The following is a 23,291-nucleotide window of genomic DNA, read 5'->3' on the forward strand; positions in this document are numbered from 1 at the left end:
AGATATAGCTAGCAAAAATCTCATAATTTGTAGCCAATATCATCATATGCACGACAAGACGTTAATGAAAAATAGCGTGCCAATCTGTAAGTGGTAGTGTAAGTCGCCAATTATCAGCAGGTACCAATTATTGGCACTTTTAAATTATACAGGTTACAACCATTTCTTTGTCAATTTGTCCTTATAACCTTCACAACTGTCTCAGCCATATTATGAATTGCAGTCTTTCTGATCCATCTTGGTGCCAAGCCAGTTTGCCTTTCCGCCTAGGTGGTTTAGGTCTACGAGAATCCACCCAGTCTGCTGCAGCTGCTTTTTTGGGTTCATGCAATAGCATTGATGATTTAGCTTCTAGACGCCTGTTTAGGCCAATGAAACTTGATTAGCAGTTTCACGTCATCGCCCGCATGCTTTTGATACACCCGCATGGAATTTCATTATTGGTATTTCAGATCGAAATACTCTAATAGAACAGTCACTTTTACTCTAATAGAGCAATCAGTTATACTCTAATGGAAAAATCACTTGTTATAGATTAGTAACATACTTTAGCTATTTAATGCAAGAGTAATCAGTGTAGATCTCACTGTTTTTTTGGCAGAAATCTTCATGTTTGGATGTGTGTTGTGCTTTTGGAAAAATAATGAATAATGAATAATAACCCCCCGCCCGCATCAAATTTTCAAAAATCTGAGCGAGAAACTGGTAATCAAGTTTCATTGGCCTTATTGCTTCAGATCAGCTTCATTTCCCTGATGAAGATGCTGCTGCTGCAATGTTCTCTGACATTCCCATTTCTTCAGCTTCGCAGCATGATCTGCAAGCCCTTTTAGATCAGCATCAGTTCAGTCATCATTTTGCTTCTTGCAGTATTCGGGACTGTGCTTGGTTGACTGCCCTTTCTCACTCTGCTGGTACCAGTAGTGGCTGGCTTAAAGCTATTCCTTCAATCTCTCTTGGTTTAGCTATCCCTGGTCCAGAGTTCATTGTTGGATTGCGTCTATGGCTTGGAGTTTCTCTGTTTCCCATTTGCCCATTGTGTACATGCCTCTATTCTATAGATTGCTTTGGTGACCATCTTTTAGGCTGTTCTCATGGTCCTATGCAGTGTTGGGAGTAACGCGCTACTTATGTAACGCGTTACGTAATAGTATTACTTTTGTGGTAACAAAGTAATATGTGACTGTCTCTGGGAAAACCGGTCTTATCGCCCATTTAAAAGTATCGAGAAACGTCGGTTTTAAATATTCTGTGTGTTGTAGCTGGCCAATGGTGGTAGCTACGCATACCAAATTTTCACACGTTTCACAACAATTTCTTACCTTCCTGATCATCCACTGAAGAAGTAGCCAACAGCTAAGTTTCCCGCCATTTTAGATAGTTTTTAAACTGAGGTTGTCTGTATCAAGCGAGCTCCAGAAGGGTGGGCGAGCTCCAGAAGGGTGGGCGAGCTCCAGAAGGGTGGGAGGCGGGGGCCCTGGAAGGCGTGCAAGATGGTGTTCAAAAATTGAAAAGAAACGTGCTGGGATGAATTAGGCCAAGTTATAGGCCATTCAGGGCTCAGAACTAGCTAAAATGAAAGGAAATTTACAGCACAGGTCATTGTCCAACACCACAGAGCTGTACAGCCACACACAGCCATCTCCTGGTTGGCCAGGGCTCCATCAAGACCCCAGACCACTCGTACGGCTCGCCACTGTGCTCTAGAAAAGCAGCCAGCAAAAGCAGACCACTTTACTCTGGTCGACTGTGGCAGTGAAACTTGATAGTGCATTCATTAAGCTTTGTGTTTGTGTGAAAAAATCAAACTTCCTGTCTTGGGCGATAAGAACGGTTTTCGTAGATCCAGTCACATATAACGAAATACGCTATGAAAACAGGTAATATAACACAAGATACTTTACTTACAAACGTAACGCGTTACCTAAGTAATATAATTACTGTAACGAGTCTAATATGATGTAATATTATTATTAAAAGTAACGAAGTTACTAATCTCGTTAGTAATCCTCTGAGTAACGCCTAATCACAACGAAGTAACGAGGCCTACTAAATGAAGCTTATTCACTAGCTTCTTACTTATAACCAAGGTTTGCACATTGTCCAACAACGCAATCATGTCACGTGATAAGGTGGTAGTTTCACACGTGACAGCTTAAGGCTGTGGTCACAAAGTAATATAATATGTAATATTATTACAGTTATTTTATTTTATGGGTAATATGTAACTGTAACTAAATAGTTCTGTTGCAAGTAATATGTAATATGTAACTAGTTACTTTTACCGTCAAAAGTAACTTGCCCAACACTGGTCCTATGAGAATCCGTCACCATGATGCTTTAGTTAACATCCTTCATCACGCCTTTTTACAAGACCATCTGGGAGTTCTTAAAGAGCAACATGCCTCTTTTGATGACAGTTCACATCCAGGAGACATTTTCCATCCTGATTATTAACTCAGTCATCCTGCCTATTTCGATGTCTCTGTCCACAGCACTACTTGGCCTGCTCATATTCTTCCTGTGCTTCCTGTGCTGGGGTGGCTATTGCAGCTGGAGAGGTGGCTAAGGATGCAAAGCACCTTGCTATTGTGGAGAAAGCAGGTGATTTCATTCCACTAGTTGTGGAAAGTTTTGGGATAAGGACACCTTTTGCTTTATCAGTTCTTCATTCTATTGCTGATTGCACCATGCACCACCCGTAGTGGCACCCTTCAGCGAAATACAAGAGAACAGTATATGTAGCGGTAAAGCTGCACTTTTTAACAGGTCTAAGAAGTTTAGGGCTTTGCCAACCAGCAGCAATCAACATTCACCCTGACCTCGACCCTGACTGCAGTGGAACATTACACAGAATTCTTAATGCAGGTGTACCAGACCCTAGTCAGGGGCGTAGGGAGGGGGGGTTCCGGGGGGTTCAGGAACCCCCCTGTAAAATTTAGACTTCTGCAAGCAGGATCCTAACACACCATTTAGTGTGGCAGGACAAAATGAGTAAGCAATATAGTGTAATGGCACAGCACAACAATTGATAAAACTTACATTCATCTCTCAGGGAAGGATTTACATAGGTACCGTAGCATGAGCCCTCTTCAAAACTTGTTTAAAAGATCGATATACTCTAATAGAGCAGTCAGGTATATACTCTAATAGAGCAGTCAGGTATACTCTAATAGAACATGCATGTAAATATCCATGTCCATATGAAGTTTTTCAGACATTCCAACATTAAATGCAAAACTTAGCATGACCTTATACTGCTATAGCTTTGGTGTGCAGTGTTTAAAGATATAGAGCTCCAGTAATTTATCACTTGTGTTACGCAAAATGAATTCATGCTATGCATATTTGTATAGTTATATTGGCCCACTTGACTTATGAAAGCCGTCTTGAAATTCTGGACCTCTATTCTCTGTATTGCAGACGTCAAAGGGGTGATATGATTGAAACATATAAGATACTTAAACGACATTATGATTTGGACCCATCTACATTTTTTACTTTAAATACTGCTACCACCAGGGGCCACTCTCTTAAGCTTTTAAAAGAAAGATCAAGGTTACTTGTTAGGCAGAACTTTTTTACAAATAGAATAGTCAATCTATGGAACTCCTTACCTGACTTTATCATTTCAGCACCAACAGTTGCAACCTTCAAGCTGCACTTGGATAATTTTTGGAAGCAATCTAGATATGGGCACCTTCAAAGGCCTGTGGCCTAGCCTGGCAAGTTAGCTTGCCTTGGCATCTACAAGCCCATTAAATAATAATAATAATAATAATAATAATAATAATTGTTTTGATTGTCATTTGCATCAGTGGATTCATGGCCCCTATACCACAGTGAGATATAACCATCACTTACAGATTACTATATGTGTCTCTATGTGTTATGCTGTCTGTTTCCACTAGGTGACTTTATCTGGTACTACCTTCATCCCATGGGCACTTAATGCATCATAATTAATGTACTTTTTGCATAAAATATAGCAATTTGCTGAGTTTTGATTTATTAAAATACTGAAAGTCTCTCAGCGGCTGGGGGCTGCGCCCCCAGACCCCTGCTTCTAGTAACTCAATGCTGGTGCTGGAACCCCTTCAAAAATCCTGGCTACGCCCCTGCCTAGTCTCGTGGCGCCTGACCCTAAAAAGAGGATCTGGTGAAACTGTACAAAAAGTTTGGTGCTGCCGGAATGTTGGAAGCCCTAATCAGATTGCTCCATTTCAAATTGATTATGCAATGCATACATTTCAATAGATTCGCAGCTTACGGTTAATTACATCCGGTGACTTTGCCGCTTAAAATCGTTGAGAAAACGGCCATACAATTCTGTTGGGTTCGTTTTAATGTTGAACAAATAAAGTAGCACCATTAGTTTGGTGATGCTGTAAGCAGGTCTGGTTGAATGGATGTTGTGACGTAAACATTGCACTTACATAACACGTAAACGTCATCCAATAATCATTCCAGAACTCAAACTTTTTGTACAGAGTTCCACCAGACCTTCTTTTTAGGGTCAAGCGCCGCGAGACTAGCCAGACCCTTTATTCCCGACGCCCACAAAAAGCGGGAAAAAAGCGGTCTGCCGGGCTACTCGAGACTACTCTGCAACAAGGGGGTGTCACGTAGGTACGCACTGTAGGTAGATCTGCGACTGCGGTCAAAGTCTTGACCGGCCAAAATTTCGCTTTGACCTGTGACTAAGAGCCTTTTTCGACCTTTGACCGGCAACTTAGCGATGATATTTCGATTGTGGGTTGGAAGCTTTTACCCTTGACCGTTGAATTGGCACAATTTTGGTGGCCTTGACCTTTGACTTGGGCTTTGACCGCGGTCGCAGATCTACCTACAGTAAGTGCCTGTGTGTCACCCCCTTGTTGCAAGGTGGTGATGATGACTTTCCCCCTTCCCTGTAGTTGTTCTTTCTTTGTTGTTTCCCTTTCCCCGTAGCTAGTTGTATTTTATTTGTTGTGGTTATATACGGTTTGTTTTGTAGATTCTAAAATATATATATAGACCTATATTAAGTTGTATGGAATATAGCTATAATAAGTTATAGCTAGGCCTGTGCCTATTATACCGGCATAATCCTGAGAATAATAGGTCGCGCCAATTCATGAGAATAATTCTGGAATAATAGGATGGTTACAGGCATAATTTTAGAATAATCGGTGGGAAAAGGGGCGTGTCTCTTCTTGATTACCTAGAAGAAAAAGTTAAGCTACTACAAATGATATAAAGCTGACGAGTGCTGGCTGAAAGGAGCTAAAAGATCGATATATTCTAATAGAACGCTCAAATACTCCAATAGGGAAGTCAGATCGTTGCATGTTAACAATCTGCAGCTAGCATCAGAGATTTAACTGCATGATTATCTGCAATTCTGAAACTTGTACATCTTATATACCAGTGTATCTTCTTCAAGTCTTTGAGTATAATTATCTACCTAACTTAGTAGCTATACAGTAGTTACAGCATATTACACTAATAATTAAATACACTTGAATTATCACTATAGATAGCTATTCTGAGTCTGCTGTAACTATTATGGATAGAAAAATGATGAATAAGGTGAAATACTTCATATATGGTTATTAATAATTCGGACAAAACTACTTATAGCAGCATCTTGAAAACTAAACGACTAGCCGCAGATAGCTATATATGAGAATATTTATGGAATAATAGGCTGGATACAAGAATAACAAAAAGAATAATAGGATAATTTTTTGGGAAATTCTGGAAAGAATAGCTAATAGGTAAAATTTTGAGCATAATAGGCTCAGGCCTACGTAAAATATTTTTGTATTCATAAACCAGTATGCTTTTGCGTCTAACCATAGAATATACTATCTACGGTCTAACCTGAATACCTCTTGAACGGCTGGCCTCACCTTCGTAAAACTTCTGTGAAACGTGGCGGATCCCATAAAATTAACCAACAAGGCAGCAGGGAGTTACTTACGAATTCGAAAAATCTGCCGATAAGTGGTCAAACACTGAAGTACAGAGTGCCGTTGCGCTCGGCAATTCAGTGTATTCGTGGGGCACGGTCTTCCATGGGTGTTTACACCAGGACTCCACAGTCAGTGGACTTAGTGACTGTGGAATCCCATTTGTCTGCTTAATTTTGTTCAGTTGACCAGCACTTGCAATCTGTGCTGGGGGTGGTAGGAAAGGGAAAAAAAAAATACGTATCTCATGCCGATAATTGGCACACGATATGCTTTGCGATTTCACTCATAACAGGACGGTCACGTGTAAAGGATCTATGACTCACGTGAGATAATTATAATTTTTTGGTGTACAGAAGTTTGCGGAATGTTTGCAACAAAACCGTAAAGCGATGACCGAAAACGTGATCCATCAACTTTGATAGGTCACGTTTCTGGTGACTTCCTGTATTGCAAAGATTCCGCAATCCTCTGTACTGACTACAGCAACCCTATAGATACAGAGGATTGCGGAATCTTTGCAATACGAGTCACCAGAAACGTGACCTATCAAAGTTGGGTGACGCATTTCAAAGTTAATGGATCACGTTTAAAATTTCTCATTTGGCGCTTTACAGATTTGGTGCAAACATTCCGCAAACCTCTGTATCATACAGTAAGAGACCTTGCGCGACAACAAAAACAAGCGAAATCACGTACACAAGACTTCGTCCAATCAAATCAATTCGTTTTTGAAGTTCAAACCAAGGTCGTAGATTCGCGATTCTTTCTATGTCTTATCTCGGGCCCGAGATAATTAAGTTAAGGCTATTCTTATCCAGAGCCCAGGATAAGCAAATCACGTTCGCTTAAACTGGGCCCGAGATAAGAAAGAATAATGTTACGAACCGCGTGCCATACACCTGCCCGCATGGTAATATTAAAACCGCATGCAAATTTATTATTGCATTTGATAGTCGCGTGAACCAAATCAGTGTATTGCTACTGGCAGGGAGTTGTGTGGTCATGTCATTGGGATGAAGACTAGTGTCATTGGATAGGTGGACTCTGACGCGAGCTTCGGAAGTTATTTAGTACATGGCTCCGCCTAGCAGTGATTATATAGCATGTGTCACCACGAGCATGACAAATGCCTTTCTGGCTGCGCACGCGGAAACACGAGGGGTCTACAACACTTCGAATTTATAACCTTCTAGGGGTTTGAATCTATACAGTAAAATCTTTCAAATCACAACTAACCTTGAATCTAGCTCTCCTGAATCTAAGAAAGAAGTGACTAGGAGTTAGCTAATGCACTGTTAAAAATAAAGAGTAACCACCACTCTGAAGAGTTCCCAGTGTAGGGAGGATTTAACACCCCATGGAGAGTAACCAACACTCTAAAGAGAATAACCATTACTCTAAAGAGTAAGTGACACCACCTTCAGAGCATGTGTTACTCCCCAGTTACTCCTTTAGAGTAATGGTTACTCTCCAGGGGTGTTAAATCCTCCCTACACTGGGAACTCCTTGAGAGTTGTGGTTACTCTTCATTTTAACAGTGTGGGCTCCCTTTAATATCCTAGATTTTATCAATAATAGCCGCCCGCCCCGGTGCATCATGCATGGTGTTGTCTGACTAGGACGGGAAAGTTCAAGGCTGCCCAGGTCCAGTCATGGATTTTTTCTCCTTTCTCCACCTTTTCAAACGCACTTTATGTAACAACTCTGGATAGGCTGTAGGACCAAGTGTCCTACAGACCTTCAGCACTTGTGCTGTAAAGCCTTAATAAATAAACTAATGTCCTGGACTCCATTTGGTTCCACAAGGGGTACTTTGGATAATAAGTCACTCTCTAGAGTTCCTATGGATATACATAGCTACTTGAAATTGACAAGGAGAAAACATCCTGACCGCCTGGCAGACTCCTGTAAGTGTTCGAGCGTTAATCGGATGGCTGCAGGTTCGAGGCTGCCCAGGTCCAGTCATGGATTTTTTTCTCCTTTCTCCACCTTTTCAAACACACTTTATGTAACAACTCTGGATAGGCTGTAGGACCAAGTGTCCTACAGACCTTCAGCACTTGTGTTGTAAAGCCTTAATAAATAAATAAAATAAAAGAAGGAATTAACAATTGTTGGCCTAAAGATACCGTATACGTGACGCCTTGTTGTGGTGCGAGGTCTCCCTAGAACTGCTGTAAAGACTACTTTATTGAATTGTTCAAACCGGAAGTTCGGTATACGTCATTCTGGTACAGAATGTATTCACTAGGCGAAATAGTGCCGATAATTGGTGACTTACGCTATATATACACCTATAGCCTAGCATTCGTGGGTGGTTTGGTAGTTGATTCTCGGAGATTGAAATTTCACGGTGCGGACCCTAGCTATATAGCTATGTGTGTAGCTATGTCTATGCTATATGTACACATATATAAGAACTAGCTTACCCCTACTTCTGAGGCACATCTGTATACCATCTGCAGGACGGTATGAGCGCACGAATCAGCACACAAAGTGGTTGCATCGGCGTTAGAGATGGTCGATGAATCTAAAAGTGCAGCACGCACTCTGGTCCAGGTCGTGTTGCATGTACTCATACTCCCCAATACTGTTCTAGCATCAGCGCATGACATTATTGGGCTTTGGCCATGAGCAATACCAACTAGAATTAATCCAAGAACCAATTGTTGGATCATCCTGGCTAGCTATCTAATAGACGCAATTAGAACAATTTGTAAGCTGCGATTTTAGCATGACTTTTAGATTCGTAGCTACCTCTATATGTAGGTCAATGCGGTTGCATGCATGCATGCATGCATGCCTCTCACATAAAACCTTGGTTGCATAACAGTAATGAGTTAACATTGAAATGAAAAAAATTTTGGTCTGCAATCCGCAGTATTCAGTATGTACATGTTGAGAAATAACTATGTATATATGATTAGTTTGTAGCAGTGTAATTATATAAGACAAAAGCAAATGTTAGCCTCTCACAATATTTTATATTGTGCGCACATATATAATATACATATAGTACATGCAGCAATGTGTTAACTTTACATATACATATACTTCAACTGGTATTCCATTCTTGGATGGCTATAATCTACATGGTTTTGTATGTGCATGCGTGCGTGCACATGTGTGTATGCATGCATGTAGTACTATCCCAGTAAAGGCATACTTCAAAAGAATTTACATGGGCAATATGGTATAGTTATTGTCCAGTAAAATATTAAACACCAAAAAACTATGATGTACAATATTGGCAATTTAAAGGTAATGCGGTATCAGCATAATTATGTTTATGCAAGCTGAATATGAACCATATACATCAAAGTGCCTACAGCATATTACTTGGATATAAGCCAGTTATATTACAGCAGTTATAGATATTAATAGTGGTTAATAGTCACGGAGTCCTTACCACTATATGAAGCCATATACATCATGCAATGTACTAATAGTCTTTACTTGGATATAAGCCAGTTATATCACAGAAGTTGAAGAATATCTTAATTATTAACACTTGTCCTTGGCTTCACCTCAGACTGGTGTCAGTAACAAAGATATTCTGCAATATAACTATAACATCTTGCAGTTTAGAGCATGGATGTTATGTTGCATGGAAGTCATCAGGGCATGGCTAGCAGCATGTATAAACAAACATGCTGAACCTATAGTGACCACAAGAATTAATTGAGCTCTAAATCTATTAATAACTTAATGTTTATTGCTAGGCACATAATGTTGCCATACACCTGTGTACACTCCACAACCACATTCATTAAGTTTTGTGTGGTCTCTTTACACTACACATATATCATCATGAGCAATAAATAAGATCTACTTAATACATAAATAGTTAACATGCATGCACACATGATTTAATTGTTAGTTTGTAAACCACAATAGTAAGTCTAATTCAAAACATACTTTTAAAGGTGGAATTCCATGCTGCTAAACATAAAGAAGGTAGTTATGGCCTGCAATGATCATAAATTTTATTTTCTCAAACAAAATCTAGTGATTGCACAAATAATATGATGTAGAATAGTTGCAGATTGTGAATTGCATGCAATATTAGTAAATATGTAAGAGAAACTACAGTGTAGCTGATGAATTGTGGATGTCAGCAACATCATACCCAAGCTTTTGTCCACAGTGTAAACGGTGCCACCACAATGATATGTTACTATAAATATTCCATACCTTATACAGTGTAACCACAATGAAAGCATCTTATCATTACAGCCACACCCAATCTTTGAGCTAAGTCACACCTTATATTTGGATCCCAGCCACACCCCTATTTGAATATAGTGACACCCTATCTTTAGATTGACTGCACTTTCTATAACATACCACCATAAGAATATCTACATCCCATATTAGTAGCTACATTGCGGGGTATACTCCTGCACCAATTCTCATATATATTGTCAAAAGCTACTAAGCAATTTGCCACAATTCTCCATGGGATATATATGTAATGATACTATACACATGATGTATTATCAGAATACATTACATATAAAAAGTATCATCAACACAATCATGTTGCATTATAGGTGAAAACAACTATTGATGTTGGATAAATCCATTATGTTAACAACCTTAATTATATGGGCACACAATTTACAACACTATACTACTCTTCCTTGGTGCATGAAAAGTATGATTATAGTAGCTACAAGGAAAAATTAGGAATTTTAAGGTATCATAAACCAAAAATAATGAAACGCATGCCTACACCTCAGCCAAAAAAATGGCCGCAATGATGTTATAATTTTAATAATGACTGAATTAAGTAGGAATTAAATTTTCACTAGTATCCGTATCTTCTGCAGGCCACCTTTCTTTCACTGCTTGGCTGTGATTTCTTAAAATGATCAACTACTGTTGCACAAACTATTTCTTGGAGTAGGTTATTTATTCCATGGCTCAACAACTCTTGTAAAAAACATTTCCTGGTACCTGTTCTTGTTAAATAGCTTAAATGTATGACCTCTGGTATTGATAATGGGTGAAAAAGTTAAAAAGTCAGAATAATCTATACTTGTTGTGTATAGCATATTATAGACAGCAATATTGTCACCTTTGTAACGTCTATAATGTATGCAGTGATGGTAAGTTAAGTACTTTCAATTGTTCCTCATAGTCAAGATAAGAAGTCTTGTAGATTTGATCATTCCAGTGGCTTTCTGCTGAATTTTTGGACGTCTGCTTTATAGTAAAAGGTCCCAAGTTACCATATTCCAAAATAGGACATACTAATTAATGATTTGTATAGATATTAGACAAGTAAATGAATCTGCAGAAATATTCAAAAAGGTCCATTTAATAAGGCCAAGAAGCCTATTAGCTTTGTTAACCACTAGCTGTCAAACACTGATTATGAAACTTAAGATTGTAATCAGTCAACACCCCCAAATCCTTTTCCTCTTTTACCTTAAATTAACAATATCCACCCCATCATCTTATAATAATATCTTGGATTAAACTTGGCCTATATGTAGTATTTTACATTTAGAAATATTGAAAGGTATGCTGACCATTCAACGCGAGTGTTAATATCTTCTTGCAGGGAAGATATTGGGTTAGCATGACTAATGTTGGAATAAATTTTTGTGTTGTCTGCAAATAAAAGAACTTCATTCCTTAATAATGATGGCAGATCATTGATGAAAATAGCCAAAGACCCAAGACTGATCCTTGAAGTATTCCACTTATTACTTCACTCCAACCATGCAGACAATGAACTATTCACAGAAACTCTTTGTTTGCATCCTTTCAAAAGGTATTGTATCCAATTAAACAGACCACCTATAAAATCATATGCATAAATCTTTTTGGGTAACCTTTCATGAGGTACAGAGTCAAAAGCCTTCTTAAAAAAAGGTACAAAACATCCTTGAAATTGGGATAATATAGTTGTTAGCTACTTTCCAGTCCTCATTCCAGTCTAAAAGTAGTTTACTCTCACTTAGCTAATAGCTTCTTAAAAATTATAGAGGTAGAGGTATGCTTATATCAGCTGTTGCTTCCTCCAACACTCTGGCTCATCAGGTCCAGTTGCTTTACTATAAAATTAAAATCACACAATTTTTCCCTTACAATGTCTACTACATCAATTGATATGTCATCGAGACAAGTTACAAATTCACGGTCTTGAAACTCAGGGATATTATCTGATGACTCTCTGGTGAGTGTACTAGTAAAAAACTTGCTCAACATTTCTGCTTATCTTCATCAGTTGCTACTTCAATATCATTAGGCCAACATAATAAGATTCCTTGTTTCCCGTCACCTTGAGAACAATCAACTAGTGAGGGCGGGAGGTTATTATTATTAATAACTAAAATTTTATTATTTTGTACATTAATGTTTTAACAGCTATACAGTGTACTTTCAAACCTTTGAAAATGACAAACTTATAAAAACTGTAAAACACAAGTTAGTATCTCTACAATATATTTCCATACAATACACTCAAAAGTAATAATTTACAAGCCTGTTTCAAATACATCTCTACAATACACTTTTTTGCTTACACATAATTCTTTCCACAAGTTTTAAGTGTGTTCCTTAGTCTTGGGTCTCTTGATGGGTGTTTTCCCTTCTTCCTTACAGTCTGTGCACATTGGAAGATTAACAATGCCTTCTGACATGACTTCTATTGCACAGTAACAACATATCAGTTCAAATCCACAAGAATAATAGAGTTTTTCGATATGATCACTGCAAGCATGGTCCTTAACACAAACACCGTTTAGTCTGCCTGGAAGATTTAAATCTGAAAATAAAACACCGCATGTATATGACACATCATCAAGACACTTTGCAAGTGTTGCAACCTCTTGCCGATTCAATTTGTGCCTACAGAACATTAACCGCCATTTATCACACTCTTCACACTGAACTAACATCCCCACATTCTTTACATGTTGCTGGCTAGGGGTAAAGTCAATCTTTCGTCTGACTTGTCTAGTAAGAGAAGGACGATGTTGTTCGGTAGTAGTGGTCTGTCCGTAGATCTCTGAGAAACTTTTATAGTGATCATCATTTTCGGGAATCGGATCTGGCAGGTATGCTAGTGTTTCAAATACCTGTGCATCCATACGCACTGGTTTACATATAGTACATGAAGATTGCCCACACTTTTTGATTTGAAAAGAATAGTGCCTTACTTGACAACAGTGCTCAATAAATTTGCACATTGCAGTTTTTGTTTTCAGCAGTTTTTTAGTAGTGGTATCCATTGTAACAGTTGTATCAATTAGTAGTAGTACAGACCAAAACTCATGAATCTCCTCATCAGTAGCAACTGCATATGAATCAAAAGCTTCTCCTTTTAATTCCAAACGTATAAAAATACTTTTCAGTAAATCAATAGCAGGCTTTAAAGTTGATGCAACATCTTCCTTCCTTGAAGAAGCAGCTTCTCTCAATTGTTGTAAATTATTAGCATTGCTAATAGCTGACTCAAAATCATCCGACAGTTTTGTCCTCATCAACCCCACGCATTGTAATCCGACATTTAGTAATGACATTATCCTTTCAACTGGGTTTTTCCATGAATGATTAGGTGCAGTCCTACAAGCAACTAAAAAATCCAAATTAAGATTCAAAAACAAAGCAATAAGAGATAACTGTACTGAAACGTAAGTAAGCCTGTGATCCGGCCCTCCATCACAGTAAATAAATAGAATAGTTTTAAGACCCAAGGTCTCCGTAAGCACACCATAAAGCTCACTAGCATGACGCAAAGGTGAAGAAGATTGAAAGACAGCATCTTTTAAGCCTATCAACACTTTCCCCCTGTACCATGAGCCCTCAAAATTTTCAGGTATGTTTATCTGTAAGACAACACTAGGGATTAAGGAAAACTTGGTAAAATCATGGTCTCCTACTGCAAATATTTGTGATTGTGATACAATTACTTGCCTGCCCCGTTCTACTGCAGCAACTGGGTATCCTGGTTCTCCTATTTTTATGCGATGTTTATCATCAATAGAAATGAACACAGAGTGACTTCGGTATTTCACAGCAAGTTCACGCTGATACCTGAATAGTGCTGCACAGTAATGCTCATCTGGATGAGACTTTCGAACCAACCTCTTTTGAACAACATGCTTCAACTTTAGTTTTCCATGATAATGCATCGAAACCTTTGCACGGGGATTTTTGGGTGAGAAATTCAACTTGACCCAGGCTTCAGAGGGAATGGGAGCATCTGGGGGGCACTTTTGTTTAACCTGGCTAATCATATCTCGAACAGATATGGCTGTTGCCATGTAACTTATTTCTGAGTCACCATGTCGTCGGTCATGCACTGCTGAGCACTCAGCAATAAATTCATTGCATTTTGTCCAGAAGACATCATACTGTGCAGCACGACCTTCATTTTGATGACGCAAATCAACAAGTACATCGTCATCTTCTAAGGCAAGTGCTTCACTTATCCTCTCATCAATATGTTGCTCATCTAATGTGCGTGATGCACTGCAATCATTAGTCAACTCACGATATACAGTCCTCAACTCATATGGTTTGGCTCCTTGCATGAAGTGACCAAAATGATGTATAAACTCTTGTCTCATTGCTCTGGTATGGTAAACTGGCATATCATCATTCAACTTTGATATAACCTTTTGATTTACTGACAAAGACTCTTGAACAGAAAAATTTTCTGGAACCCGCCACACAAATATTTGATTCATTACAGAGCCTCCAGGGGTGTATGTATAGATCAGAATAGGTACAGAAATTCCCTTTTCCAAAGTTTGAAAATACCTGCATAATGACATAATATTTGAAAACTTAAATTACACATGTAGATATGCAACATTCATTAGATATTAGGTAATTGGATTATCATATAAATACTCGTATCCATTATTTACCCATGGCCATTTCTATGCTATTGTTGAATTATCTCCTAACAACCTAGAGAATACCATCCCATTAAACATAATATTGTTTTAACATGACATCACACTATATTAAACAAGCCCCCATGCACACGCACGCACACACACTTACTTGTAGCGCTGCTTTTGATTTCCAGGAGCAAAGCTTATCATAGCAATAGGCTGATAAGGTTCTTTACTCTGTAGAGCTCTATCAATGGTTATCATTGAGCAAGGTAGCTCTGAGGATATTTTAGGAATATATTCAGTATGTGACGACTCACTAGGAGTTGTAGATGGACAATTCATGGCATGATGAAGCTTTTGAGCCTTGGTTTTCTCTTGTAAATAAGTGGCATACACACTTAACGACGACATTAACTCTGTAGTTGCTGCCTTTAAATCCTTGTATGACTCCTTTTTGAACCAACTAGCTTGCAAGCAGTCTTGTAATGCTAGGGAATGTGCTGAAATTTCAGAGCGGCTCAAGCTATCTTTAGTTCGTTTGCGATGTTTATGCTTTTCAGGGCAGTTGTATCCAACAAAACGGGAAAAAATTTCAGGAATTCCTGGTGCCCTATCATTGATTGTGTCCTGATGCCCGTCAATGTACCAAAGTACATCACAAAGAGTTTCTAAGTACGGAACACCGTATCTTTGAGGGTCTGTCCATTTAATTCCCATTGCTTTCATTAAAGAAATAGCATCATTATACAAACGATCTTTACTACTTTTTATAGCCTTCTGAAATGGCAACCCATTATCTGCAAGTTGGACTCGCCGCTGAGCAGCCATCATCACATCAAATGCATTTGGCCGTCCACTATTAACTGACATCATTTCTTCTGAGGTGCTGGGCGGTATTAGCTCTACAGCAAACTTGACGTAGATACCAAATTGTGAGCAAACTGGTATGACACACTGGTCAATTCCAGACACTATCAGTTCATCTATCTTGTTCCCTACAAACGTTCTTAATAACCTCGCCTTCTTTAATTCCTCTGATACTTCAATATGGTATTTTCCAGCCTTTATACAACAAAAGAACTCACTGAAAGTTAAGTTTTCTTCGTGGAAATCAACAATAGTCCACGGAACTACCACTCTACCCAATACTATGGTAACTTGTACGCTTAGGTACATTTATAGAGTTTCTTGCGTATATACAAGCCACGTGGCAAAGAATATTCTCGAACATAAAGCAAAAATCACCGTAAGAACACGGAAATATTTCGTATTTCTAAATACTAAATTACAATAATAATTACCAATGCGGCAAGTAAAGTGGTATGCGGGCGGGTGACGGGAAACAAGGAATTAATAAATGCTGGCCTTAAGTTACTCATAACAGGGTAGGAATCAGCGTTGAAACCGGGTCGGGTCATCCGGGTCATCTGGGTCATTCGGGTCATCTGGGTCATCCGGGTCACATTTTCTCCGGGTCATCCGGGTCTGACCCGGTTTACAATTTATCCGGGTCTGACCCGGATTGGATCACGTGAGAAACGAAATTGTTCGTTTGACGACGTGGAACTTATAAACGCTATAGCGTAGCTCTTTCGTGAGCCACGCCCACTTATCGCATTACCAACATTATTATTATTATTATTATTATTATTAATGGACAAAAATTGCTTGGCAGTACAAGACTGTCAAGCTAGGCCGCAGGCCTTTGAGAGTGCCCATATCTTGTTGTTCTCCATAAATCATCAAGATTCTTCTTAAACAATGCCACAGTTGGTGCAGAAATAACATCTGCTGGAAGAGAATTCCACAAATTAACTACTCTGTTGGTGAAAAAATTATGCCTCACTAGCAGCCGAGATCGAAATTTAAAGAGTTTACGGTGGTGACCTCTGGTGGTATCCGTATTACTCAAAGTGAAAAATGAGGTAGGGTTGATGTCATAGTAACCATTCAATATCTTGTAGGTCTCAATTAGATCTCCCCTTTGACGTCTACAATACAGTGAATATAAACCAAGTCTCTCTAGACGAGTTTCGTATGATAAATCAAATAAACTAGGTAATAACTTGGTGGCACGTCTCTGTACTTTCTCTAGGAGATCAATACATATGCTCAGCCACGCCTATTTGTTAGTAAGTGCAGTATGTAGCACGAATCTGAGGGTATCTATGGTGAGGGGTAGCTATTGTCAGTAGGTGAAGACCCTTTTTTTTTTTTTTTTTTTTTTTATTTTGGTCTTCAACCTACAGCTAGGCTGAAGTTGCAATATTTACTCAACACGAATCGAACGCTCAAAATGTAGACTCGTTCGCTCACCCGAGACTAGCCGAAACACGTCTCGGCTTTAATTAATCCGGGTCAGTGGGTCATCCGGGTCAGCAGTAGTGGCCCGGTTTCAACGTTGGTAGGAATGGAGGCTTTAACTTTGACCTTAGAGTTTACATATCGCCAAAAAGCTTTAGGGTTGGTCTTCACTTCCTCAACAATTTTCACCTCAAATATAGATCTCAAGTCATGAGTAAGGCTTCTAAGAGAATTTCTTACTGTATAGTAGGACAATGAAGGTGTGCGTGCTACATGCAGGCGTGCCTGGATCCAGACTTTTAGAAGGGGAAGCTCAGCTCATAATGGTGGACTCCCAGCAATGTTTCATTGTTAAATCTTATCATTTAGGCCTGCAACTGAAGCCTTTAACAGTTGCTTTAGAAGATAAAGGCGATAATTATTTTTAGAAGCACTTATCACAGAAAGAGCAGTTTCAAGTGACATTTGAAGTATTATTACTGTAAACAAAGGTAGTTTTGTCTTGTACTGATAATTATAAACTGATTTTAGTATCGAGAAGAAAAATTTGTCAGCAGCTAGACTCAGTCTAGGTGTCTGCCAATTGGGGGTTCTAACCCTTTGAGCCCAGCAGATATGCCCCTGCACTAGCTGCTTCTCTTGTTCGCTTCATCATTATCCAGACTGGTAGCATATTTTCCTTCATGACTTTCTTTGAGTTTCAAGCAAACTGTCACATAGCTAAGTGCTACTATTACCATGTAAACAAAGTTAGTAAGATAACTTGACAAACTTCAAAGTGAATACAGTTTAGCAATAATAATTACGTGGTGTGCTATACATTTAGTTAATTGTCAAAGATTTTTGACTACTTACATATACTCGTATAGTGCTGTCATTAACTATATAATTGTGTAATATTGTGACCGGTTCTATGAAAAGGGGTCTTCCCACGTACACATCTGATTTACCAACTTTATTCATAGCGTCAGACAAATTGAAGGAAATTAATGACATCAAATCTGGTCAATAGTTAGCACCAACATTGCTCAGCCTAAATGGATAAAAAAATTTAGTTCTATATATATAGCTCCTATGGATGAATAGCTCCTATGGATGAGTGTTAAAGACCTGTTTACAAAAGTCAGTTAAATTAATTTGTACTTATTTACTATACAGTGTGTTTAGTGGTCATGAACTTACAGAAAAAGTTCACAAACAATTATAAGAAAAATTAGGAATTTTAAACTATAGAGTAGGGACAATGTAGTACCACGATAAAAAGTACTGAAACAAGCTGGATTGGAGTAGTATGCAATGTCCAATTGCTGTAAACAATTATCCCTACTGTGCTGCGAAGATTGAAACGCAGTGGGAAATTTGCTTCTTATTGTTTTACAGCAATTGGACATTACATACTACTCCAATCCAGCTTGTTTATGTACTTTTTATCGTGGTACTATGTTGTCCCTACTCTAGTTTAAAATTCCCAATTTTTCTTATACTTGTTTGAGTTAACTTAAGATGATCTAAATGATTACCAGTTCTATGGAACCTTTTCCATAGTGTTTTCTTCTTATGTTTAAGATCAATTACTTTATGATTAATGGTAATATTCTGCATTCAGATTTATTGTGCCTTGGGATAGAGCATTCCATAGCAGACTTAAGATGTTGCATAAAAAATCCCAGCACTGACATACATTTCTTGTAATTCTGTTGTCCAGGCAGTTTCATTAAGGGTTTAAGCTTCATATAGTCTCCTCAGGGCGGATCTAGGATTTATAAAAAGTAGGGCTAGCTCAAGGTACTAATCTCTTGGGTAGAGGTGTGCGAAGCACACTTCCCAGCATACAAAGTGGAACTAGGGGGGTCTGGGGGCATGCCCCCCAAGGAAAAATTTGAAAAATAGATGCTAAAATACTGCAATTTGGAGACATTTCCACATAAAATTCATAATATGTGACCAGATTTGCGAAAAGGGGTCTTCCACACGCATCCAATTCTGTGAACTTGGGAGATTATAACTTGGTGTTCAAGTATCATGAAGTCCTGAAATTTCTCCACCCAATCAACCTATGTCGGTGCGTACCACTGACCAAGTTTCAAGTTAATACCCTTTTCCAATCTAAAGTTATGAATTGTCAAAGTTTGTAAATTGAATGTGTGTGGAAGACCCCTTTTTGCAAATCCAGTCACATATTTTCTGCCTGCAGATATTCTATATACTGCCTTTAGATTATAGGTATGGCTCTCTGAAGCATTTTGTTTATGGAAAAGTGTGGGTAGGTACAGCCAACCAAGTACATGATGCACCCCTCTCACAATTGCACAATACTGAATAGATGCATGTTAGAATAATAATGTTGAAAGTGGAAAATTTTGAGATTTGAACAATACAAGATTGAATCTGAGAGCATTCTGAATGGAAATTGTGTACCTGAATTAAGCATTGCCATACATATTAACTACACAAGTAGATGAATGAAGCCCTTTAAACAGACCAATGCACTTCATTGAATGCATAGGTGCAGGCAGATTTGGAAAAATTCCATAACAGAACCAACTACATGTTTCCAGTGAATTTTCTATTAGAGTAGTTAGCTGACTGCTCTATCAAGGCACACGGTAGTGTGTCGTGCGGCCCAAGAAGCCGGCGCGCAACACCCGTGAGTATATTGACAGGAAGAAAGAAAACGCAATTTTCACACCTCCGTAGCTCTGTGCTGCCTTGATGAAACAAGCCGATTTTTGCTGTGAACATGCCCTTCAACTTCAGCACTCCACATTCCAAATTTGAGCGAAATCGCTTCAAGCGTTCCCGAGATATGCAACTTCAAAAATTGGCTTAGTTTCTTCGTTTTTTTCTTCTTCCTCTTCTTCTTCGGTGGGGTCTATGATTATGATTATGATTAGATACTGGAAAGACAGCACTCAGTGCTGGTTACATCCAGGAGGGGGGGGGACCCTCAAAACAAAAAGGGGGTTAATTACAACAAATCTAGTCCAAAAATACAATTATTAAACTGTTCTAGTGACTCTGTATCGATGATGTGATTAGGGAGGTTATTCCATTGCTTGATAGTTCTTGGAAAGTAACTCTGTTGGTAAGCAAGTGTTCTAGTTGGAGGAATTATATATCTGTATTGGTGATGCAATCTAGTTGGATATGAAGTAGGCTTGAAATACTCAGGAAGCTGGATAGATGGCAAAGCGTGATGTAATACTCTATATAGTAAGTTCAAACGATCAATACATCTTCTGCTCTGTAGGCTCTTCCAATGCAGTTGATCCAACAGGTAAGTGACACTGCTCATTGGATTGTAATCCGATGCTACCCATCTTGCAGCACGACGTTGTACCTTCTCTAAAGTATTAATTAAGTATAGCTGGTGAGGGTCCCAGACACAACTAGCATATTCCAGCAGAGGACGTATTGATGTTAAATAGGCTGTTATCTTAACTTCTTTGGAGCATTTACTTATATTACGTTTAAGAAAGTTGAGACTTTTAGTTGCTTTGCCGTAAAGATGATCGATGTGGTGGGACCAAGACATTGATTGGTGGAATATGACCCCTAGATATGGATGCTGACTCTTCAGTTCCAGAGCTTTATTGTCAATGCTGTAGGCGGTGAGCATGGGAGTTTTGCTTCTTGAACAACGTAGAAAAACACACTTTTCAACATTTAGTTTCATTTGCCAAGTTTTATTCTACGGAACGGAACGGAACGGAATGATGGACTAAACTACGGAACGGAATGCTTTCTCAAATTGAAGCTTGCAGCTTACCATTGCTGTACAAGTTATCGGTGGCACTTCCAGCTGGTAAACAAACGTACCCCAAGAAAGATAAAACGAACTTAAGTATCGATTGTGGGTTCTTGCTGTTTATCTTCGGATGTATCAAGTAGGGAACTTAATGCATGACTTGTTTTTGCTAATATGTGAGTTGTTTTTGCTTACTTTGACTTTAGAATGTACAATCTGAGGCTCAGACTTTCTAATAGGCATAAATCCGGAAGTATGTAGCTACACTACAAAGGAAACAAATATGGTGACAAGCTGAATCAACTCTGTCAGGCTAATCAGAATCTAAAGGTATTTTGTGCAGTGTGTGAGGAGCAAACATTCAGATACCTCAAGGAGGCTATATTGTGTGAACATCAATGATTCATTAGCAGAATAGTGGACTACATAATGTCAGATATCTTAGCCTGAGTAGTGAGTTTAATCCGGGATGGGGTCTATTTTACAGAATGGAATGTTTTCTGAATCAAAACTTACAGCTTGTCTAGCCGCTATCATTGCTGAAGTTGCATTCATCAGTGGAACTTCCAGGAAATGGAATAGGATAATAATAAAATATTAATAGCAGTTTCATGCAGTACATTGTTCTATTACCTGATATATCAAGCAGTCTCTTCAATTCGCATTTATTGCATGACCAAGGCAAGTTTTGTTACTACATTACAGTAGCTGATTGGATGTCAGTTGCTTCTGGTGATCTTGACAAGATAAATAGTTTAGAAGACCATTCAATTTCTTCAGTTTCAGAGCGTAATATCCACAGAGAAATTAACTAGAAAGTTACTGGTGACAGGAAAAGTCTAGGTGATCATGACTTTATTCAGTCTAATAAACAGAATATATGGTTGATTGAGTGAGGTATCACTTGCAGAATGTTCAGACAACCAGCGATGAGATGCATGCATGGATTCATTGAATTTTTGTTACAGTTGGAGACATTAAATATCCAAAAGCAAACTGACTGTATAATATTAATTCACTTGCTCTATATTTTCTCAATTTTGAGCCTGTATAGCTACAGATAATTAAATTTTTCTCAGTCCTAGAATAAGATGGGAGAGAAAATTTATCTTTGTTTACCTATACTGTACAACTTCAAAGGAAATGAAGAATAAAATTAGTAAAACCACAACAAGGTGAATTACAGATTTAAATACTAAATATGAATTAGAGCCTTTAGATAATTATTGTTCCAAAGCAAAATTGTAGATGGAAAAGACAAGGACTGGTGAGATCTTGGTTATTTAATGACAGCAGTTGGAGATTAAAAGGGTGGTAACTTCTTGAATATGTTGCAAAGTGGAGGTACAAATCAAAATGGGATATCAATTTCATTATGAAAAATGTGTATACTTAAATAATCTAGCATTACTGTCTTCATTTGTCCTCCACTTTAATATGCTACAGCAGTGTCGGTACATTGGCAGTCTACCTTGAAATCTCAACTCTAGAGTAGATCCAACACAGAGCAGCCCACACTGTAACAAATACATGTGATCCCACTGTAATTTCATGGACCATGCAGCTGGACTGGGAATCACTTGAAAATAGATGAACAAATTTAACCTGTTTTGTTTGAAGTGAAGCATGTGAAATGTTACACTTAAGAAATCCTAGGATTCTTAGGTGGTATGTAATTAATGTGAGTGTTCCATTTCCGGTCTGACTAGATACATTGAAATTACACACACATCTTGGTCCAAATCACATTTGCCTGGTGGCTATGGGCATGGTTTGCATAGCTAGGCTTATAAGTGAGATTTGGTTGATCTTGGAGTTTTGGCATTTGGCCTGATTCAAGGCTAGAAGTCAGACACATCCTTGAATTTGTGCAACAGAAAAAATCAGTTCACTATTGAATACAGCATTAGTACACTGCACCGGCTGTTAATAACTCCATGCATACAATTCAGTGATGTTCGCAGAATATAGCCCCTTTGCGATCTGCCAAAATATTTGCTCCTCTCACACTGCACAAAATTCTTCAAGTTTTAATTCAGCTGGCTCTTTCCTGTTACTAGTGTCTTCCTGCTTGCTTTATTTGTACACTGACATATGACTTGAAAAGCCGGTCCAGACTGTTATCTAAAGTCAAAATGAGCAAACCAGCTCACATAAAGTGCCCTTCTTGGTATATCTGTAGATGAACCAAGGATGAACATCACTGATACAGCTCATCCCACAATTAATACTTCGTTACTAATGACAACCAACAAGAACCCACAATCGATCCTTTAATTCTTTTTATCTTATGTTTAATCACCCACTGAAGGTGCCACTGATAACTCGTAAGGGCAGTTTCAGCAATGGTAAGTTGCAAGCTTCAATTTGAGAAAGCGTTCCGTTCTGTAGTTTAGTCCATCATTCCGTTCCGTTCCGTTC

At 38.5% G+C, this 23,291-nt stretch overlaps 2 protein-coding genes across 3 annotated transcripts in view; both read right to left on the minus strand.

Annotated features, from left to right (window-relative positions):
• Positions 1 to 8,677, minus strand: part of LOC136250747 (G surface protein, allelic form 168-like) — a 56,088-nt gene extending 47,411 nt beyond the window's left edge. For both annotated transcript variants that reach the window (XM_066043019.1, XM_066043020.1), the window contains exon 1: positions 8,387 to 8,677. In XM_066043019.1, the coding sequence (XP_065899091.1) occupies positions 8,387 to 8,635 (249 nt within the window). In that variant the 5' untranslated portion in view covers positions 8,636 to 8,677. The remainder of the gene's footprint in view (positions 1 to 8,386) is intronic.
• A 3,608-nt stretch (positions 8,678 to 12,285) lies between these two features.
• On the minus strand, positions 12,286 to 16,035 carry LOC136250733 (uncharacterized). Its single transcript, XM_066042964.1, has 2 exons — positions 14,985 to 16,035; positions 12,286 to 14,735 (listed from the first exon to the last, which is right to left on the minus strand). Exons 1-2 carry the CDS (start codon positions 15,992 to 15,994, stop codon positions 12,515 to 12,517), a joined length of 3,231 nt encoding a protein of 1,076 aa, XP_065899036.1. The 5' UTR covers positions 15,995 to 16,035; the 3' UTR covers positions 12,286 to 12,514.
• Positions 16,036 to 23,291: the final 7,256 nt, after the last annotated feature.

Source organism: Dysidea avara, chromosome 3, assembly GCF_963678975.1.
Source record: "Dysidea avara chromosome 3, odDysAvar1.4, whole genome shotgun sequence".
NCBI classification, from domain to species: Eukaryota; Metazoa; Porifera; class Demospongiae; order Dictyoceratida; family Dysideidae; genus Dysidea; species Dysidea avara.

What these genes read in the sequence shown, in the direction of transcription:
- LOC136250733 (XM_066042964.1), bottom strand. Translation starts at nt 15,994, where the DNA reads ATGTACCTAAGCGTACAAGTTACCATAGTATTGGGTAGAGTGGTAGTT. An exon ending in AATCAAAAGCAGCGCTACAA is followed by an intron (nt 14,736 to 14,984) that starts GTAAGTGTGTGT and finishes GTCATTATGCAG; the next exon opens with GTATTTTCAAACTTTGGAAA.